General features: G+C 57.0%; 4 protein-coding genes across 4 annotated transcripts; all 4 read right to left on the reverse strand.

Moving 5' to 3' along the window:
* Positions 1 to 2,048: 2,048 nt before the first annotated feature.
* LOC144733671 (uncharacterized) lies at positions 2,049 to 3,752 on the reverse strand. The gene is made up of 2 exons (XM_078615698.1): positions 3,356 to 3,752; positions 2,049 to 2,527 (listed from the first exon to the last, which is right to left on the reverse strand). The coding sequence occupies exons 1-2, from the start codon at positions 3,750 to 3,752 to the stop codon at positions 2,067 to 2,069; spliced, it is 858 nt and encodes a 285-aa protein (XP_078471824.1). The 3' UTR covers positions 2,049 to 2,066.
* An 843-nt stretch (positions 3,753 to 4,595) lies between these two features.
* Positions 4,596 to 4,997, reverse strand: LOC144733672 (histone H2B type 3-B). Its single transcript, XM_078615699.1, has one exon. The coding sequence runs from the start codon at positions 4,995 to 4,997 to the stop codon at positions 4,596 to 4,598; it is 402 nt and encodes a 133-aa protein (XP_078471825.1).
* Positions 4,998 to 5,709: 712 nt separating this feature from the next.
* LOC144733673 (histone H4) lies at positions 5,710 to 6,021 on the reverse strand. The gene has a single exon (XM_078615700.1). It carries the CDS (start codon positions 6,019 to 6,021, stop codon positions 5,710 to 5,712), a length of 312 nt encoding a protein of 103 aa, XP_078471826.1.
* A 1,015-nt stretch (positions 6,022 to 7,036) lies between these two features.
* Positions 7,037 to 7,914, reverse strand: LOC144733807 (histone H1.2-like). The gene has a single exon (XM_078615819.1). The coding sequence runs from the start codon at positions 7,849 to 7,851 to the stop codon at positions 7,189 to 7,191; it is 663 nt and encodes a 220-aa protein (XP_078471945.1). The 5' UTR covers positions 7,852 to 7,914; the 3' UTR covers positions 7,037 to 7,188.
* Between the last annotated feature and the right edge of the window lie 7,455 nt (positions 7,915 to 15,369).

Consider the following 15,369-nt stretch of genomic DNA (forward strand, 5'->3'; position numbering starts at 1 on the left):
CCACGTAGGGCCTCGTGGTCGGGTCACCTACCCTGAGTTTTCACCCGAGGGCCCCCTAGGGGGGTTACCCCACGGTTTCTCAGGGCCAGGGAATTGGACAGGACCCTTCCCAGGCCAAGTAACACTGCGGCGCCGTGGGCGGATTTGAGATCGCACGACCACGGCGAGCTCAGAGAGCCCCGCAGTTAGAAACGCATACAAACACAAACACGGGTCAGCAAGGCAGATAGCTGGGATCAGGACCCGGGACGACTGATTGGTCGAAAGTTCAAAGGCCGGCGGGATCGCAAAAGAGCGGGAAATCCTAGGCTCAGGATTGGTCGAGAGACCAAGGCGGTCGGGACGGGGGCGCCTAGCCTTTGATGTGAATAGTTTAAAAGAAAACGCAGGGGCAGTAGGGAACTCTCTTCTTCTGGAGTTTGGACACGGGGTCAGCGACGAAGGAGTCATCGGGCGAGCCGCTAGATTGTCTGCAGGACGATCTGAGCGCCGCAAGGTCACCAAGGACTACAGACGGTATCGTGTTGCGCGCCTTACAACACCTCAGAGCGGAGGGTAGGATCCGTAGGAGAGGGTTAGTTCGGGGTAAGGACGAGTAGGAAAGCGGTTTAGCAGAGAGCGCAGCATAGAATAGGGCTACACGGCACCAGAGTGTGGGTTAGAAGCGCCTTGCTGTCCCGCACACACACACGGGTGGCTCGGTTGGTTAGCAAGGGCTAATAAAATCTCGAGCGTAGTAACAAAACCGTGTTGTTGGGTGTTTTTGGAACGTGGTATTAGCGTGCACTGCATTCGCGAGTGTGTGGTCGTATGCATAAAGGCCGTGGTCTCTGTACGATTGTGCGGGTACGGGGGTGTGTGCGTTAACGCCCGAGGAGAGCACTTTTGTGTGTCGGCGTGTGCCCCGCTTGCGTGTGCTCGTTACTTGCGTAAAGTGCGGCGCGGTGGTGGACCCCTGACCCCCGACCCCACGGCTCGAGCGCGTAATCGGCTGCGCATTGTTGTACGGTTTGTCTCGCGCGCACGGCGGCGGCGGCTTGAGTCGTTGTGTCGGCGTGTGCCCCGCTTGCGTGTGCTCGTTACTTGCGTAAGTTCACGACGTGTGTAACACAGGTGCGCGATCCTAACGTGAGTGGTCAGTGTTGGGTGAGTGCCGTGCAGAGCTGTGTGTGGGTGTGCGCGTACGTGGTTAACTATGCCTGCTACGCGGACCCGCGGTGGAGGGGAATCCTCGGGTGACGGCTCCCACACCATGGGTGAGGAGCTTAGCGGCGGTTCGCTTAGCAGCGGGGGGGCGATTGATGATGTTAGTCCGGCCGTTAGTATTATCGAGGGAGGGATCTCGGGGGCTAGCGACCCCCACAAGTCAAAAGGTTTTTGTAGGGTCCTGCCAAGTGTTTGCAGTAGGGGGCGATGTTGCTACACCTAATCGGACGATACGAAGGGAGAGATTGAGGCCTAGTTCTAGGCTTTAGGCCTAGCTGTATGCTTTAGGGCGCTGTGAGTTAATTTTTAATTTAAATGATTTAATGATTCATGTAAAAGCTTTAAATTTAAATGTTTCTATTTAAAAACATGAGGGAATGTAACATTGTTAAACATAACTCCCTTTCACACACGCGGGGGTACGACACGAATGGAGAGTTTCAGGCCTAGTTCTAGGCTTTAGGCCTAGCTGTAGGCTTTAGGGCGCTGTGAGTTTTTTTTTAATTTCAAAGTTTTAATTAAAAGCTATCTCAGGGAATTATTAGGGAATGTTACACGTGTTTAGCCAGGAAAGCCTCATTAATTTAAATGTTTTAATTAAAAGCTGAGGGAATTATAAGGGAATGTTACACTTGTTTAGCCAGGATAGCGTCACTGAGTCAAGGTTTTCGTAGGGTCATGCCAAATGTTTGCAGTAGGGGGCGATGTTGACGGACGGACACATTAATCTATTGGTGGTCTGGTCCACTTCGTTCCTACCAGTATAACAAAACTCCTGTGTACGACTGTCCGAGCTCTTTGCAAGTAAGTGGGTGGCTCTGAAAAGAGCCGTTGTTGTGGTGGTAGAGGCGGCGGCGCGTTCACTTCTTTGCCTGAGAGGTCTTCTTGGGCAGCAGCACGGCCTGGATGTTGGGCAGCACACCGCCCTGGGCGATAGTCACGCCGCCCATGAGCTTGTTGAGCTCCTCGTCGTTTCGCACGGCGAGCTGCAGGTGTCGGGGGATGATCCTCGTCTTCTTGTTGTCGCGGGCGGCATTGCCAGCCAGCTCGAGGATCTCGGCAGAAAGGTACTCGAGCACGGCGGCCAGGTAGACGGGTGCTCCAGCGCCGACCCGCTGGGCGTAATTGCCCTTGCGGAGCAGCCTGTGAACGCGACCCACGGGGAACTGCAGGCCGGCGCGGGAAGAGCGGGACTTTGCCTTGGCGCGAGACTTGCCACCGGTCTTGCCGCGTCCAGACATTGTTAAGGGACCTAGGATGCAAAAAGCACTGGAGACAAAGTACGAACGATTTGTGACGTTGACACGCACCACCGGAGCGGCTTTTATAGCGGAGACGAGGATCGTAGAGCGCGCCGCTGCTGATTGGCTCCTCTCGGTCGAGTCCCGCCCTCTCCTTGAGCCACCAATGAAAAGCCGGGACGCGAGGATTCGATGTTGACTTTAATTATTTGTATCCATATATATTTTAATGCGGACACGCATCTTATGAATGAAACAATGCGATACACGTACTTAATAGGTTCAAGTTTTAAGCATGATAGAGTTAATTTATGGGCACGTGCTGGCAAGTCAAACTTATAAGCGGATTCCGCAAATATCAATGTATTATTGATTATAATCATCATTTTGAGGGACCGCATTGGTTATAAGAAATCATTGTGATAGCCTTGAGCTCGTGCTTGATCGCCCACGTGCCTATACGGTGTATATATATTTTCCTTTAACCGCCTGTTCGGGCAATGCCTAAAAATATATGTGCGTGAATAATTCAGTCTCTTAGTTTGCAAAATGTGAACTTCTTATCAGCTCGGGCTTGAAACAACATAAACCAATATCTTTGGGTTTAATAGTTAATATATTTAACCAAAATAACCCTTTTGTTGTACATTATGTAAACATGGTTTCCCAACGCTTATATACGACACCAACGTGTGATGTTGAAAAATATGAGCGGCGGGGTATAGAAAATGAACTTCATTGTCGCTTACGCCTGACGACTCGTGAGAGCCGTGACCAGCAAACGAAGGTTTCCGGCACCCGAACTTTGAAGAACACACATGGAAGCGTTTTCATGAGTAAGTGGTGGCTCTGAAAAGAGCCTTTGTGTTGTGCTTTGAGGGCCGAGCTGGGCGTTCAAGCGCGCTCGCCACGAATGCGGCGGGCGAGCTGAATGTCCTTGGGCATGATGGTGACGCGCTTGGCGTGGATGGCGCACAGGTTGGTGTCCTCGAAGAGCGCGACAAGGTACGCTTCGCTGGCCTCCTGCAGAGCCATGACAGCGGAGCTCTGGAAGCGCAGGTCGGTCTTGAAGTCCTGCGCGATCTCCCTGACGAGGCGCTGGAAGGGCAGTTTGCGGATGAGCAGCTCGGTGGACTTCTGGTAGCGGCGGATCTCGCGCAGAGCGACGGTGCCGGGCCTGTAGCGGTGAGGCTTCTTGACGCCGCCCGTGGCCGGAGCGCTCTTTCGGGCCGCCTTGGTGGCGAGTTGCTTGCGGGGGGCCTTGCCGCCCGTGGACTTGCGAGCCGTCTGCTTGGTGCGAGCCATGGCTTGGTGAGGGCAAAGATTCTCACAGGCGGGGAGAAGGCGGCTTATGTAGCCCAGAGCGCGCGCTCACTGGTCAGCGGAGTCGTGACGTGCGAAGAAGGGGAGCGTGCTGATTGGTTGGCAGCGTGCAATGATCTCGAGTCGTCAACTCTTCTTAATCAACAAAATGTTCACAGTTTGGATCATTTCAGAATGCCGCATCACGATGCAGTAGTACCCTTTGAGCGCCGTCGATGTCTTTAACGGATGTTATTTTCTCAAGCAAACACCTTTCCGAAAACAACTTTACAGTGCTCTGCATGATCTAAATAAAGTGTTAAGAAACTGCACTTCATTGGAAACAGTAATACGTAAAAATGTCGGAAAGAGGTGATCACAGGAATAGATATATATTCTCTTGGCATTGAGATGATGATCAATTATACTGCACGAGTCATCCATGCTAGGCGCTTACTTTTACATATATGTACACGTGCAAAATGTTAGTTCCTGCCCGAAAATACAACCACGAATTAAATATATTGCATTGCAAGGTTTTGGCGCCAAACATCCAATGTAATATCTGAATGGGCTGCAGATGAAATCAATGGACAAACAAGTCCAAGAAATGCCTGCTGGTGAATATGATGTGCCATGAATATTGTTATCGCTTTTATTCACGTGGAAACATGTTAAAATGCGTTCGATCTCTCCACTTCACTCAATGAGCGAACAATGTCCCCGCGTGAACCGGGGCTTTGTTGGAAGTTTCGTTTTGTACTCCTGCTAGGACTGGTACAAGCAGGTTCGTTGAGGTGGGTGGCTCTGAAAAGAGCCTTTGTAATTAATGGTGGAGTCGAGGCTTCACTTGGAGCTTGTGTACTTGGTGACGGCCTTGGTGCCCTCCGACACGGCGTGCTTGGCCAGCTCGCCGGGGAGCAGCAGTCGCACTGCGGTCTGGATCTCCCGAGAAGTGATGGTGGAGCGCTTGTTGTAGTGCGCCAGGCGGGACGCCTCGGAAGCGATGCGCTCGAAGATGTCGTTGACGAACGAGTTCATGATGCTCATTGCCTTGGACGAGATGCCGGTATCGGGGTGCACCTGCTTCATCACCTTGTAGATGTAAATGGCGTAGCTCTCCTTCCTGCGGTGGCGTCGCTTCTTGCCATCCTTGCGCGTAGCCTTGGTCACAGCCTTCTTGGAGCCCTTCTTGGGAGCAGGAACCTTGGCCGGCCCAGCGCTCTTTGATGCGGGAGGATCGGGCATGTCGACGCGTTGTAGGCAGCTTCAGGTCAGAACAGACGGGAAGCGAATGTGGATGTCGGTCGCGCGTTGAGCTCCTTTTATAGGAGGCGAGATGCAAATCAGAGGATCGTAGTGCGCGGCGCTGCTGAGTGGCTCTTTTAGTACCATCCCTCTCCATCAGCGTCCAATGAGAAACGCGGACGCGATGTTCACTTTAATATCGATTTTTACTGCAAATATAACACAATGTAATGTCCAAACATGTATATTAGTGAATTGCAGCCATGGCATTGCCTTTGTTTTAAAAAGGATGACGAGAATACCCAATACAGTATATTGTGTTTTGAGCGTGGGTTTTTTTGTTTCTTACGAGGGATTGTTTCACCACTCGTCTAATACGGCGCACGGGCGTTTTATGAACGCAATTTGGAAAAATACAAGCGCTCGGTGAAATACCAGAAATGGGTACTGTATTAACGCGTTCAAGAATCACGCCTTGTTAAATGTGACGTGTCGCGAATACCTTGATTTCTTTCATTCATGTGCAAGCAGATGAAGATTCGCCAACTCAACAAGCAAACGTCCACCACGCTCACGAGGAATTGGCGCGCAACAACCCAGGACATGTGCTCCATTTAGAAAGTGTTTGGCAACACTGGCGCAAGCAGTTTCGAAGAGGTGGGTGGCTCTGAAAAGAGCCTTTGGGTTGGCTTAGTGTGCGAGAGATGGGCGCTCAGCCTCCGAAGCCGTAGAGAGTGCGGCCCTGGCGCTTGAGGGCGTAGACCACGTCCATGGCGGTGACGGTCTTGCGCTTGGCGTGCTCCGTGTAGGTGACGGCGTCGCGGATGACGTTCTCAAGGAAGACCTTCAGGACGCCGCGGGTCTCCTCGTAGATGAGGCCCGAGATGCGCTTCACACCGCCGCGGCGAGCGAGGCGGCGGATGGCGGGCTTGGTGATGCCCTGGATGTTGTCGCGCAGCACCTTGCGATGGCGTTTTGCGCCTCCCTTGCCGAGCCCCTTACCGCCTTTACCGCGTCCAGACATTCCGACTACTTCTGACAAAGCTCGCGAGAGACTGCGCGCTCAGCTTGCAGCAGCAGCCGCCTTTATACCCGAAGCGTGGTGACGTCACCGACCACCCCTGCCCTCCGCGATGGCTCCGCCTTAAACCTTAGACCTTTAACCTCTGTGACGAAGAAAACCCTCCACTGTCGTCAATAACACTTCCTTGACATGTATAATATGCGACGTTTTGGGCAATGACCCTTCTTCGAAGCACTCTGTAATGATATTGGCACACCCGCAGCGAACGCGAGAGGAACGCGATCTGTTGCAAGGTTGCACGTGGAGTGAATAATCGGTGTAAGGTCTTGTTTTCAAGTGAACAAGATGAACTAACTTTATAATCGTGTGAAGCTAAACGGCTTCCAACACAATAGTTGAGTGAACGTCACCAACTAGTTCTCCCAAAGTAAGAAAGACATTGCAAACAATGCGATATTTACGTATAGAAATTAATTTTAATAGAGAAGTTTAGATGGTGCACCGCAATGTTTACAAAACAAAAACAAAGTGAAAAGGCGAGAACGAGCGAATGAAGGCAAATTGAGTAAAGCTGTCTGGAATCAATACATTTTTAGACTAAATTCCATATTTGGCACCAGTAACATGATGACGGAATGAAGAGGTGCAACACATAATCAAAATTGGAGGTTCGTCAAGAATGCATCGATTTTGAATCTGGATTTAGATTAGAATCGCCAGCGAGAATGCTGACGTCGCTGAGATTACTCTGCACTCAGTTCGAGTGAGGGAGATGCCACCCGCCTCGACTGTGTTTGTGATCCCTGCTTTCGGGCTCGATTACTCCCATCACATCAATGCTTAAAACACATCGAGTGGGTAAAACGTTATACAGTTAATTTGGCGAATGTACGTAACTTATCCAATCTACACAAATCCTCACGATTGAACTGCACCAAGCGTCGAGCTCCTTGATCAGGGCCGAGGCAAGGCGAGCAACCATCGCCACGCCGTAAATGGGTTTGACTTACAGAATATGGCACGCATTCAACAGCAACGTAATACACTGTCATGTGTTACCGATGAACTAATGGAAGCGCAGCAGCATCTGGTTCACTTTTTTAACTAAGTGGGTGGCTCTGAAAAGAGCCGTTGAGGTGGAGTGAATCGAGCGTCGTCCGATCGAATTCACTTCTTTGGCGCAGTCTTCTTGGGCTTGGCCGCGGCCTTCTTGGGCTTGGCCACCTTGGGTTTGGCGGCCTTGGCCTTGACGGTCTTGGGCTTAGCGACCTTGGGCTTCGCAGCCTTGGGCTTGGCTGGGCTCTTCGCCGCCTTCTTGGGCTTAACAACCGACTTCACCTTTTTGGGGCTCTTGGCCGCCTTGGCAGCCGCGGGCTTCTTTGCTTTCTTGGGAGACTTCTTGGGCGCGGTCTTCTTGGCTGCCGCGGGCTTCTTCACCTTCTTGGCTGCCGCGGGCTTTTTAGCTGCGGGCTTTGCCGTTGACGACTTGGGCTTCGCCTTTGCGGCAGCCTTTTCCTTGTTGAGTTTGAAAGAGCCAGACGCGCCGCTGCCCTTCACTTGCGCCACGGCGTCTTTGGCCACGAGCTTCTTGATGGCCAACTTCACGCGGGCATTGTTCTTCTCCACGTCGTATCCTCCGGCAGCAAGCGACTTTTTGAGCGCAGGAAGAGACACGCCGTTCCTCTCCTTGCTGCTGGCCAGAGCCTTGAGGATGAGCTCGGACACGCTGGGGCCGACCTTCTTGGCCTTTGGAGCGGCGCGCTTCTTCTTGGGGCTTTTAGGCGCTGAAGTAGCCGCAGCTGGTGGTTGAGCAGGAGCAGTTTCCGCCATCTCAAGACGTCGCTTTTATCGCCTCGCCTCTTTGAAATCGAAATCAGCGCTCTCACGAATTCGAAACGAGTGTTCTCCAGGCCCGAGGTTATTATAGAAGCGGCGTACTGAATGCGGACGTCGCTGAGATCATCCAGAACTCAGCTCTGGTGAGGGAGTTGCCACCATACTCACTGTGTTTATCACGCCTGCCTTTGGGCTCGATTACTCCCGTAACGTTCATACTTACATGCATCTAGTTGATACATTATCACGAAGATCACTTCTTTAATGTACGTTACTCATGCAATATACGACAATGCTCACGATATAAATTATAATTCAAAACAAGTGAACAACCAACATTTGGGAGACATTGTTCGGTCAGGGCATGATATTGTGGGGGTCGCTAGCCCCCGAGATCCCTCCCTCGATAATACTAACGGCCGGACTAACATCATCAATCGCCCCCCCGCTGCTAAGCGAACCGCCGCTAGGCTCCTCACCCAGGGTGTGGGAGCCGTCACCCGAGGATTCCCCTCCACCGCGGGTCCGCGTAGCAGGCATGGATAACCACGCACGCGCACACCCACACACAGCTCTGCACGGCACTCACCCAACCCTGACCACTCACGTTAGGATCGCGCACCTGTGTTACACACGTCGTGAACGTGCGCGCACACACGCATACAGCTCCACACGCGATACCTGTGGTGCCACAGCGACGGGGCCGCTCGGCCGAGCCAGGGAGCCGCCCGGCTTCCACCGCCGCACTGCCCCCCATCACCTCCCCCACATAAACACGCACCCGCACCCACGTAGGGCCTCGTGGTCGGGTCACCTACCCTGAGTTTTCACCCGAGGGCCCCCTAGGGGGGTTACCCCACGGTTTCTCAGGGCCAGGGAATTGGACAGGACCCTTCCCAGGCCAAGTAACACTGCGGCGCCGTGGGCGGATTTGAGATCGCACGACCACGGCGAGCTCAGAGAGCCCCGCAGTTAGAAACGCATACAAACACAAACACGGGTCAGCAAGGCAGATAGCTGGGATCAGGACCCGGGACGACTGATTGGTCGAAAGTTCAAAGGCCGGCGGGATCGCAAAAGAGCGGGAAATCCTAGGCTCAGGATTGGTCGAGAGACCAAGGCGGTCGGGACGGGGGCGCCTAGCCTTTGATGTGAATAGTTTAAAAGAAAACGCAGGGGCAGTAGGGGACTCTCTTCTTCTGGAGTTTGGACACGGGGTCAGCGACGAAGGAGTCATCGGGCGAGCCGCTAGATTGTCTGCAGGACGATCTGAGCGCCGCAAGGTCACCAAGGACTACAGACGGTATCGTGTTGCGCGCCTTACAACACCTCAGAGCGGAGGGTAGGATCCGTAGGAGAGGGTTAGTTCGGGGTAAGGACGAGTAGGAAAGCGGTTTAGCAGAGAGCGCAGCATAGAATAGGGCTACACGGCACCAGAGTGTGGGTTAGAAGCGCCTTGCTGTCCCGCACACACACACGGGTGGCTCGGTTGGTTAGCAAGGGCTAATAAAATCTCGAGCGTAGTAACAAAACCGTGTTGTTGGGTGTTTTTGGAACGTGGTATTAGCGTGCACTGCATCCCCGAGCGGGTGGTCGTGTACCAGTCGTAGTAGTTGGGGTCGCCATGATGGGGAACGGCGCACCCGGGAGACTCTGCGTCGCCAGTATCTCTGGCCTAAATTAGCGCAAGATGTGGCCGCCTGGGTGCAGGGCTGCCGGGCCTGTCAGCAGTGTGGGCAAAAGCCGGCGAGGTACCAGGTACCCCTGAGGCCGTTCCGAGTCAGTCGGACGAATCAGTTGGTCGGAATCGACCTGCAGGGGCCCTTTCCACGATCCCACCGGGGCAACCGATATATTCTTGTAGCGGTGGAGTACTTCACCCGCTACCCCGTGGCGGTGGCTATCCCGGATAAAACAGCCCTCGTAGTGGCCCGGGCCTTCGTGGAAAACTACGTACTTAAGTGCGGGATCCCCGAACGAGTCATTACCGACCAGGGTAGTGAATTCGAGGCCGAACTATTCCAGGCGCTGTGCCGAGAGTTCGGGATCCAGAAGGACCGAACCACGGCATATCACCCCCAGGCGAACGGGATGGTAGAGAGGATGAACCAGACTCTGGCCGGGAAGCTTAAACGCATGGCGGCCGCGAATCAACAGGACTGGGACGAACACCTCCCCTATGCCCTGTTCGCCTACACCACCGCCGTTCACACATCTACAGGACAGACCCCGTTCCTAATGATGTTTGGTCGCGAGTCTCGCCTGCCCGCAGATCTGCTGTTCGGTGTCCCTCCGCCGCAACGGGAGGAAGGGAGCCACCCCATGGAGCACTTGCTGGAGACCCTGCGAGAGGCCAGGGGCCGAGCCTACCCGCACGGAGAGGCCGCGCACCAGCGGCAAGAGCAGGGCGCCCGACCCCGTATGGAGCCCCCCTTTTACACTGCGGGCTCCGAGGTGTGGCTGTACACTCCCCGCGTCGGTGCCGGACAGGTGGGGAAGCTGACCACCTACTGGCGAGGACCCTGGATTGTGAGACGGCAGATCTCACCATGGACGGTGCTGATTCAGGGAGGAGAGAGGGGCCGGGAGATGGTGGTCAACATCCGCCGACTGAAGCCGTGGCGAGCAGCCCCCGAGGGGGGGAGCCCCGCCGTCCAAGTACCCCGAAACCCCGGGGTCCCCCCACCCCCCGTGCCCGGGGGCCTCGCGCAGTATATGGGCCCCACGGAGCCCCGGGCTCCGAGGGGCCCCGGGCGGGGCCGGGGGCGACGAGGACGGCGACCCTTAAACCCCACCGCCTCTGAGTTTGTCCCCCAGCCCGCAGGTGCCGGAGACCGAGGGGAGCCGTTGGAATGGAGGAGGAGACCACCGCCGGAGCCCCAGGAGACGGAGCCGCCACCCCCGAGGCCAGCCACAAGGGCCGGGCGAATCCCGCGGACCCCGAGGCGATACCTCGTGGGGGCAACCCAGGCGAGGTGCTCCAGTCAACCCGGGACGGGGACTGGCACCCCGGGGGGCTATGTGGTGCCACAGCGACGGGGCCGCTCGGCCGAGCCAGGGAGCCGCCCGGCTTCCACCGCCGCACTGCCCCCCATCACCTCCCCCACATAAACACGCACCCGCACCCACGTAGGGCCTCGTGGTCGGGTCACCTACCCTGAGTTTTCACCCGAGGGCCCCCTAGGGGGGTTACCCCACGGTTTCTCAGGGCCAGGGAATTGGACAGGACCCTTCCCAGGCCAAGTAACACTGCGGCGCCGTGGGCGGATTTGAGATCGCACGACCACGGCGAGCTCAGAGAGCCCCGCAGTTAGAAACGCATACAAACACAAACACGGGTCAGCAAGGCAGATAGCTGGGATCAGGACCCGGGACGACTGATTGGTCGAAAGTTCAAAGGCCGGCGGGATCGCAAAAGAGCGGGAAATCCTAGGCTCAGGATTGGTCGAGAGACCAAGGCGGTCGGGACGGGGGCGCCTAGCCTTTGATGTGAATAGTTTAAAAGAAAACGCAGGGGCAGTAGGGGACTCTCTTCTTCTGGAGTTTGGACACGGGGTCAGCGACGAAGGAGTCATCGGGCGAGCCGCTAGATTGTCTGCAGGACGATCTGAGCGCCGCAAGGTCACCAAGGACTACAGACGGTATCGTGTTGCGCGCCTTACAACACCTCAGAGCGGAGGGTAGGATCCGTAGGAGAGGGTTAGTTCGGGGTAAGGACGAGTAGGAAAGCGGTTTAGCAGAGAGCGCAGCATAGAATAGGGCTACACGGCACCAGAGTGTGGGTTAGAAGCGCCTTGCTGTCCCGCACACACACACGGGTGGCTCGGTTGGTTAGCAAGGGCTAATAAAATCTCGAGCGTAGTAACAAAACCGTGTTGTTGGGTGTTTTTGGAACGTGGTATTAGCGTGCACTGCATTCGCGAGTGTGTGGTCGTTGTACGCATAAAGGCCGTGGTCTCTGTACGATTGTGCGGGTACGGAGGTGTGTGCGTTAACGCCCGGGGAGAGCACTTTTGGTGTGTTGGCGTGACTACGCAGCCGTGTGAGAGGAGAATCGTCCTTGTACGATATTTGTGTTGACGTGCACGCGCGAGTGGGGGAGGGGACGAGTCGTCGTGTCGGCGTGTGCCCCGCTTGCGTGCGCTCGTTACTTGCGTAAGCTCTCGGCGTGCGTAATCGGCGTGCCCAAGGTGCGCGATCGTAACGTGGGCGGCCAGCGCGGCGCAGAGCGGCGCAGGAGTGGGTATCGCGTGTGGAGCTGTATGCGTGTGTGCGCGCACGTTCACGACGTGTGTAACACAGGTGCGCGATCCTAACGTGAGTGGTCAGGGTTGGGTGAGTGCCGTGCAGAGCTGTGTGTGGGTGTGCGCGTGCGTGGTTATCCATGCCTGCTACGCGGACCCGCGGTGGAGGGGAATCCTCGGGTGACGGCTCCCACACCCTGGGTGAGGAGCCTAGCGGCGGTTCGCTTAGCAGCGGGGGGGGCGATTGATGATGTTAGTCCGGCCGTTAGTATTATCGAGGGAGGGATCTCGGGGGCTAGCGACCCCCACATACCCACTCCTGCGCCGCTCTGCGCCGCGCTGGCCGCCCACGTTACGATCGCGCACCTTGGGCACGCCGATTACGCACGCCGAGAGCTTACGCAAGTAACGAGCGCACGCAAGCGGGGCACACGCCGACACGACGACTCGTCCCCTCCCCCACTCGCGCGTGCACGTCAACACAAATATCGTACAAGGACGATTCTCCTCTCACACGGCTGCGTAGTCACGCCAACACACCAAAAGTGCTCTCCCCGGGCGTTAACGCACACACCTCCGTACCCGCACAATCGTACAGAGACCACGGCCTTTATGCGTACAACGACCACACACTCGCGAATGCAGTGCACGCTAATACCACGTTCCAAAAACACCCAACAACACGGTTTTGTTACTACGCTCGAGATTTTATTAGCCCTTGCTAACCAACCGAGCCACCCGTGTGTGTGTGCGGGACAGCAAGGCGCTTCTAACCCACACTCTGGTGCCGTGTAGCCCTATTCTATGCTGCGCTCTCTGCTAAACCGCTTTCCTACTCGTCCTTACCCCGAACTAACCCTCTCCTACGGATCCTACCCTCCGCTCTGAGGTGTTGTAAGGCGCGCAACACGATACCGTCTGTAGTCCTTGGTGACCTTGCGGCGCTCAGATCGTCCTGCAGACAATCTAGCGGCTCGCCCGATGACTCCTTCGTCGCTGACCCCGTGTCCAAACTCCAGAAGAAGAGAGTTCCCTACTGCCCCTGCGTTTTCTTTTAAACTATTCACATCAAAGGCTAGGCGCCCCCGTCCCGACCGCCTTGGTCTCTCGACCAATCCTGAGCCTAGGATTTCCCGCTCTTTTGCGATCCCGCCGGCCTTTGAACTTTCGACCAATCAGTCGTCCCGGGTCCTGATCCCAGCTATTTGCCTTGCTGACCCGTGTTTGTGTTTGTATGCGTTTCTAACTGCGGGGCTCTCTGAGCTCGCCGTGGTCGTGCGATCTCAAATCCGCCCACGGCGCCGCAGTGTTACTTGGCCTGGGAAGGGTCCTGTCCAATTCCCTGGCCCTGAGAAACCGTGGGGTAACCCCCCTAGGGGGCCCTCGGGTGAAAACTCAGGGTAGGTGACCCGACCACGAGGCCCTACGTGGGTGCGGGTGCGTGTTTATGTGGGGGGGGTGATGGGGGGCAGTGCGGCGGTGGAAGCCGGGCGGCTCCCTGGCTCGGCCGAGCGGCCCCGTCGCTGTGGCACCACATAGCCCCCCGGGGTGCCAGTCCCCGTCCCGGGTTGACTGGAGCACCTCGCCTGGGTTGCCCCCACGAGGTATCGCCGCGGGGTCCGCGGGATTCGCCCGGCCCTTGTGGCTGGCCTCGGGGGTGGCGGCTCCGTCTCCTGGGGCTCCGGCGGTGGTCTCCTCCTCCATTCCAACGGCTCCCCTCGGTCTCCGGCACCTGCGGGCTGGGGGACAAACTCAGAGGCGGTGGGGTTTAAGGGTCGCCGTCCTCGTCGCCCCCGGCCCCGCCCGGGGCCCCTCGGAGCCCGGGGCTCCGTGGGGCCCATATACTGCGCGAGGCCCCCGGGCACGGGGGGTGGGGGGACCCCGGGGTTTCGGGGTACTTGGACGGCGGGGCTCCCCCCCTCGGGGGCTGCTCGCCACGGCTTCAGTCGGCGGATGTTGACCACCATCTCCCGGCCCCTCTCTCCTCCCTGAATCAGCACCGTCCATGGTGAGATCTGCCGTCTCACAATCCAGGGTCCTCGCCAGTAGGTGGTCAGCTTCCCCACCTGTCCGGCACCGACGCGGGGAGTGTACAGCCACACCTCGGAGCCCGCAGTGTAGAAGGGGGGCTCCATACGGGGTCGGGCGCCCTGCTCTTGCCGCTGGTGCGCGGCCTCTCCGTGCGGGTAGGCTCGGCCCCTGGCCTCTCGCAGGGTCTCCAGCAAGTGCTCCATGGGGTGGCTCCCTTCCTCCCGTTGCGGCGGAGGGACACCGAACAGCAGATCTGCGGGCAGGCGAGACTCGCGACCAAACATCATTAGGAACGGGGTCTGTCCTGTAGATGTGTGAACGGCGGTGGTGTAGGCGAACAGGGCATAGGGGAGGTGTTCGTCCCAGTCCTGTTGATTCGCGGCCGCCATGCGTTTAAGCTTCCCGGCCAGAGTCTGGTTCATCCTCTCTACCATCCCGTTCGCCTGGGGGTGATATGCCGTGGTTCGGTCCTTCTGGATCCCGAACTCTCGGCACAGCGCCTGGAATAGTTCGGCCTCGAATTCACTACCCTGGTCGGTAATGACTCGTTCGGGGATCCCGCACTTAAGTACGTAGTTTTCCACGAAGGCCCGGGCCACTACGAGGGCTGTTTTATCCGGGATAGCCACCGCCACGGGGTAGCGGGTGAAGTACTCCACCGCTACAAGAATATATCGGTTGCCCCGGTGGGATCGTGGAAAGGGCCCCTGCAGGTCGATTCCGACCAACTGATTCGTCCGACTGACTCGGAACGGCCTCAGGGGTAACTGGTACCTCGCCGGCTTTTGCCCACACTGCTGACAGGCCCGGCAGCCCTGCACCCAGGCGGCCACATCTTGCGCTAATTTAGGCCAGAGATACTGGCGACGCAGAGTCTCCCGGGTGCGCCGTTCCCCATCATGGCCCCCGAGCGGGTGGTCGTGTACCAGTCGTAGTAGTTGGGGCCGCACATGGGCGGGAACGCAGATGCACCCCGGCTGCCCAGCGTCGGCCAGTTCCCTCACCACCCCGTTTTCTACACACAACCGGGCATACAAACCGCTCCAGGGCCCTGGTAGTGCATCCTTCCTCTCTCGCAGTGCCGCCTCCACCGCCGCCAGATCCGGATCCCGCTGCTGGGTTTGTCGCAGCTGCTCGTCGTCCAAGCCCGGGAAGGCGCAGCCGACATCCTCTTGGATCCGCCCGGTTGGGGTGGGATGATCCGTCTGTCCCCGGGCTCCTTCTGCAGGGGTTCCTG

The sequence above is a fragment of the Lampetra planeri genome, chromosome 48, assembly GCF_965212315.1.
Source record: "Lampetra planeri chromosome 48, kcLamPlan1.2.h2, whole genome shotgun sequence".
NCBI lineage: Eukaryota > Metazoa > Chordata > Hyperoartia > Petromyzontiformes > Petromyzontidae > Lampetra > Lampetra planeri.